This window comes from Impatiens glandulifera, chromosome 6 (genome assembly GCF_907164915.1).
Source record: "Impatiens glandulifera chromosome 6, dImpGla2.1, whole genome shotgun sequence".
NCBI classification, from domain to species: domain Eukaryota; kingdom Viridiplantae; phylum Streptophyta; class Magnoliopsida; order Ericales; family Balsaminaceae; genus Impatiens; species Impatiens glandulifera.
The window spans coordinates 10,064,587-10,071,435 of NC_061867.1; the positions used below are offsets into that span (position 1 = coordinate 10,064,587).

Genomic DNA, 6,849 nt, shown 5'->3' on the forward strand with positions numbered 1-6,849 from the left:
CTACGTCATCCACGTCAAACGGGTGACTATTTTGCCTAAAGATATATAACTTGCAAGACGTATTTGTAGTGAGAGGACTTAGAGACTTTATAGGTGTTTAATGATTACGTTAATAGTCATGTTTTTGTCAATTATCAAATAATTTTTCTCAATATACTCTATTTAAAATGTCTATTGTGGCTTTGTTAGATCGATATATTATGTTATTTGTTATTGATGATTAAATATTAATTTTTTTAATTAATTTTTCATTTTTAAATATTATATTTTTAATGTTGAATGAGTATGAAAGTTTGATATTTTCATTTTATAAAATTTGAAATTAAAACTATATATCAAAATATAAAATTTGTTTTGTATGAACATACTATAATATTATAAATAAATGTCATAAATATTATCAAAACAAAAACATCTACTTGTTAATTTTATTTTTGTATATTAAAATTATATACCAAAATATAAAATTTGTTTTGTATGAACATACTATAATATTACAAATTAATTCTGAACAAAATAATTCCACATTCAAATTGAAACTTGTTGAGAAAAATGATTAAAAATTTATGTAGAAAGCCAAGGTTTAGATTATCCAATCAATTAAAAACAGCATCTTCATTCATGTTCTTTCTTAGAAGTTACCTGTAACCCATGCTTTTTCCAACCAACCATTGATTGACATGTGTCATCACAGGGTGGCTTTTCAAGAAAAGAACGGACATAACATAATCACTTTTGCAACTAAAAGAAGAAAAGTGTAGGATGACTATCAACATAAAATTATTTTTCAATAATAATAAATAAATAAAAAAGGGTAATAGATGACAATGGCTTGACCAAATAAAATCAATGGAGCAGAAATTTTCTATTTTATTTTCATTTGAAGGAACTATTATGAACCATAATTAAAAAAATGATCGACAGCTTGAACTATTTGACTTGAAAGAAATTATAAAACGTTAAGTGATTGTAGTCGATAGATACATTTATTTCACAACATTATTATTACAATGATATGAGAGATTTCTTCTAGAAAATCGGTGAAATCGGTCGGTAAACTTATTGTTTTTATTAAGATTTTAGAACTCTTTTAACGCTATATTTTATGTTATGTTTGTTCGTTGGTAAATATTTTTACTTATGTTTTTATTGTTTCTCTCAAATGATTAATTTTATTGTGTTTCGAATATATTTGATGAAAAAGTAAATACTTGTGTTTTTTTATTTTTTTATCGTTATATATTTAAACAACTATATTTATATTATTATTGCATGAATTTTTTTTAATTTTTTTTTAAGAAAGCACATCATTATTGCATATTAATCTCTGGCCAACCTTTGTATTTGTTCCTCTACTGTTTTGTTACTTTTCTTACTTTTATCAAGTTGTTTATCATCATTTTGTGTTGAATGAAATAATATTTTTAGATTATTTTTAAAATGAATATGTTTAGAAAATCTTTTGTGTTTTCCTTTAATAGGACCGAATTTAGAAATTAAATTCATTAAGAGTAATCACATGAGTCCTATTCTATATTTTTTTTTTATGTTCCCTTATTTCTTCTCATAGAAAATGATAAAAATGTAATTATTATTTTATTTATCTTTAAAAAAGGACTGATTTACCTCCTCTCTATAAGAGAGCACACGAGGAATAAGGATATGTGGGAGTAGAACACTAATTAGGAGATAACAAATATAATAGTAATAGTTATTAGAAGATATTTATATTGATTTTTACCTAAATTTCAATCCAATATAATATTTATTTTTTAGTTTTGAATAACCTAAACTTTTTTTTAAGTAATTAATATAGGAGCCGTGATAGAGGTAACGAACTAAAACAGACACAAATCTGATGTAGTCTGCCATTTGTACAGAAAAAAAGAAATAAAAAAATATATTAAAAAAATAATAAATTAAAAAAAATGATTGGAAGATTTTTGTGTAATTTATTTTTCTCTCTTGCACAAAAATCTCCAGAACATGGTAATGTTCGGGACAAAAAACTCTCGAACATGACCATTTTCAAGACAAAAAAATCTCAAACATTGCTGTGTCCGGGAGTTATTTTCCTAGAAAAAAAATAATATCTCTCCTGCACATAATCATTTTTCTGAAAAAATAACAAATAAGTTTTGTTCTTTCTCCTATCCATACTCATGTGACCAACTACGTCGGATTTATGGTCTTACTTCGTTATAATTTCGTTGTTCAAATCATTTCTCTTAATATATTATGTCATAATTTAATACTTAACTTTCCTCACCTTTGGCACAACACAAGTACACGATAGAAATGTTCAAACATGTCTCTCAATTCACAAGAATGCACTAATGAATAATTAAGGTGAATGTATCCTAAAAAGCTCGTTTGTACAATGACCCGTCGGGCTAAATCACCCATACATATCCACCATACTTCTATTGGTCGGATAACTCATAGTTCAACACAGTATAACCCCTTTTTCACACTTTTATATGAAATTTAATAAAAATGTTTAATTTTAAATTTAGAGCTATCAACATAATCAGAAGCATAGTTCTAGAGGATATAGTCCTCTAAAATTTGACTCCATCCCAACTTAGAATAAATTTGTTATAATGTCCTAAAGGTTAATCACTATTCAACTGACAACAAAACTAACAGGATTTACTTTAAACCTAGCTTTTTGAACTCTCCTTCTCAAGCACTTCATCAATGTAACTAGATAACTTATAAGTGGGTCAAATTGGGAACACCTTTACCATGATTCTTTTGTATAAGTAATTAATTGTGTTTTTAAATCAATTTGGAAACAAGTCTTAATTAACTAATGACCAGTTCTTACTCAGGAAACAAAAGAGGTCGCTCTCAAAGTTAAGTCCGGTTCGATATGAGTTATTTAAATAACTTATAACTCAAAAATATTTTATCATTATCTCTCTTCCGTCACATCATTTAATTTATTGCTTAAAATATTAAAATACTTTTTATTTTAATTTTTTTATTTTATTATTATATATTAATACATTTTAAATAATTTTACCAAAAATATACACCTCAAAATCATCCCCAATCATTTAAATAATCAGGTTATTTAAATAACTCGAAATCCGAACAAGGCCGTAGGCAGTGTAACTTGAAAATTTCAAATAACCTTATTCCTTTGTAGGTTATTAAAATATGTGACATTGTGTAGATTTTTGTTATTAGAAATTGTGATATTTAATTTTTTTATTTTTATTTTTTACCTTTTTGGTATCTCCATTTTATCAAAGTTACAAAATTAAACCCAAAAAAATAATTTTGTTTTTTTATTATTTTTAATTTTTTTATTATAGAAGTAATCCATTATCATCAAAGTTACTCTCACTCATCTAAATTATTTTAAGCGAAAATTAAACTTATAACTTTTATTTTCCTAAGAACCACCCTTAACTTAAAAAAAAAACATTATTTGACAAAATGTTATCTATCTCTTTATAGAATACAATCATTCATTTTGATTATAAAAAATACATTTTCATTTTTATTATATTCTTTATTCATTACTTATTTTAATTATAATTTTTATACTAAATACAAACAAAATTACTTTTAACAATTTTAAAAATAATGATGATAATAATTAACACAATATTTATTTAAAATTACACTAATTATTTGTTTGAATGAGTTTTTATTAAAATTATACATATTTAAAAGGAGTCTATTGATTTTTTTTTTTTAAATACTTTAATATGAATTCAACCAAACTGAATCTCTTGCAGATAAAAAAACACATCTTGGTTACTCTCTCTTTGTTTAACAATCATTGATGTTTTTTCCCATATGACGAAAGAGCCCTTGACACTTTTTTCAAGTTATCAAACTCCCAAGAGAAAGAAAAAGAAAAAGAAAAACAAGGTATAAAATGATTCTTTCTTATTAATTTTTAAATAGTTTTATAATAAAAATAATTAATTATATATTTTATATATATATTATTTTAAACAAAAAGTTTGTACTTGAATTATCTTAATAAGTTTCTTTTTTATAAAATATTAATTTTTTATTTTAAAGAATATATATACATAATTAAAGTCAATATTTTCATAATATTTTAGAGCTTATTGATTAGGGTATATTTTACAAAATTTATTTTTTAAAATTAAAATATTATTAGATAAAAGTTAGGTTAATTGAGATAATTAAAATTAATTTTTTATATTTAAACTTATAAAAAATAATAAATGAATGACTAATTTAATAATTGGAAAATAAGTAATAAGTAAGAGTTTTTTCAATGAAATAATAAAATAATCCAAAATGAACAAGTTCTTAATTAATTAATTAAATTATTAATCACAATAATAAATACAAAATATTATTTTAATAATTTAATTTAACTATATTCTTCTTTTTCATTAAATCATTAATTATAACATAATATAATATATTAATTACAATAATTTATTGTTTTTTAAATGTTTAATGTGATATGATAAACATTATAGTCATTTAAGCATAAATAAAAAGCAATAAAAAACAGAAACATAATCGAAACATAACAATTAACTATCAAAAAATAAAAATAAAAATAATAAATGATCACCACTAATCATAACATAAAATATAATGCTAACGAACTTTGAGATTTTAAAAAAGATTAATAACTTCACCGATTGTCCGCAACGATTTTCTGAAGAGATCTCTCGTATCTTTGTAATAATAGGTTGTAGACTATAATCACTCAACTTAAGATTTTTCCTGTAAAAATTTCATATATATATATATATATATTAACATGTTTTATTTATTTTAAAGATAATACTAATCTATTCAAAATCAACACAAATCCAAAATTATTCAAACTCTATAAAAAAAGAAAATACAATTCAAACAAGGTCTTATATGAGAGAGAAAGAGAGAGCTTCCTCTTGTGCTTCCATTCCAATTTGGAGCAAACACAACTCACAAATTAGAATCATCAAAAGACAGAATCTTTGAAACAATAATTACTACAAACTAAACCACAAGAGATTTCACTAAATCATGAATATATACAAGCATACAAAATCTGTCTTTCTCTCTAAGAACAATAATTAGATGATCATGGATCATGAATCATGATCAATAAGAGTAAGCCGACCGACGCCGATCCCTCAAAATTCCATTATACAAAGCAACCCTATTCGCCGGCATTTCTCTCTCTCTACCTATTTCTTTCTCTTCATGCTTCACATCAATTTTACTCATCCGCCGCCGATATTCTCTCCCATCTCCGATTGGGTCCACCACGTTCTCTGCAAATTGCACCCTTTTCATCTTCTTCTTCATCTTCTTATTGTTTTTCCCATCTGGGTAATTCATAAAAAGGAAAATAGAAATCAAATCAAGAATCAAGAAAACTAGAAACATAGATTTTAAAGAAGGATTTATTACCAGACGATGAGATGCAGGAGCGAGGAAGGAGAGAAGATTTCTGAAGACGAAGGGCGAAGAGAATGAAGGTGCCGGAAATTGCCATGGCGGTCGCGACCGCCATGCTTTGAGAAGTAGTCAAGATTGAATTTGAAGTCATCTAGAGAGAGGGAAGGGCAGAGTGTTCTGTTTTGCTTTGTTATTGTTTTTGTTTTTTTATGGGTTATTAAAGGAGGAAGAAGAAGATGAAAATGGTGGGGGAGATAAAATATTGATTAAATAAATAAAAAAGGGTTGTTGGTGATGACCCAAATCTGTTTTTTATTTATTTAAATATTATTATTATTTTTTTATTAGGGACAGAGATTAGATTTTAGTAATATAATATTTTTTTTATAATTAAAAAGATAAAAGTAATTGTTTTTATTAGAAAAAGTCTTTAAAACCAAACAAGGAAATGATGATGGGGTTGTTTTTCCATGTAGGCAAGAAAATGGTGGTTATTGGTTGAATGAGTGGTGGGGGACCTGAGTTGAATCCTTGAATACAAGACGTATACACTTAGGACACGTTTGGCAAAGAGGAATCTTGAATGCTTTCAAGGGTTGAAATAGATTGACATTTGACCAGATAATAATAATAAAGTGAAATATTATTAAAAAAAATAATATATACTAATATCACTTTATAAGGGTTTGTTATTTATTTAATGGGTTATTTGAAAAATGGTTGAATTATTAATTTAAAATATTAATATATAAAAAATTCATTTTAGATTAAAATAAAGATTTTAAGGTAAGCCAACAAATCTCGGACAAGAGCAGCCCCACCCCATATGGGTCCCTACTAAAGTAGAGTAGAAAAAGAAAAAGGGAGCCTTACAAATAAATAAATATATATTTATATATATATATATATATATATATATATTTGTTTTTTTTTTGTGATGAATGTAGGATGCTACAAAACATGAGGGTTCTGATTAATTACGTGAAGACTACTCAACATGTCATTCTACTACTAGTTTACAATTTTGTTTTTAACTATTATCATTCTACTGATTAAGTCTTATAATTGATTATATATTAATAATATGACCCTCAAAAGATTCAATTTTTCATATTTAACCTCCAAAAAAATTATTTTAATGGGGCGTGGGCGTGGGCGGGGGCGGGGGCGTGGGCGTGGGCGTGGGCTTGGGGCTTGGGCGTGGGATATATAGAAGTAGTTGTTTTAGTCTGTCTGTTTGGTTAAATTAGTAGTGGTTTTGGTATTCTTATCTTAAATTCTTAATAACCAAACTGATAAAAAGATGAGTTGAATACACAATTGGTAGGAGGGAGATGGCATTGGCAACCGCAGAGCTTTGTGATTCCAATGCAGCCCTTTCCCTTTCTGGAAGCGATTTGGGGGTGTTGCATCCTATTTTCCAAGTATACGGGCAGTGCAGAGCATTTTCAGGGC

General features: G+C 25.9%; 1 protein-coding gene across 1 annotated transcript; it reads right to left on the reverse strand.

The window, feature by feature from the left end:
• Positions 1 to 5,094: 5,094 nt before the first annotated feature.
• LOC124943124 lies at positions 5,095 to 5,509 on the reverse strand. The gene is made up of 2 exons (XM_047483680.1): positions 5,407 to 5,509; positions 5,095 to 5,321 (listed from the first exon to the last, which is right to left on the reverse strand). Exons 1-2 carry the CDS (start codon positions 5,507 to 5,509, stop codon positions 5,095 to 5,097), a joined length of 330 nt encoding a protein of 109 aa, XP_047339636.1.
• Between the last annotated feature and the right edge of the window lie 1,340 nt (positions 5,510 to 6,849).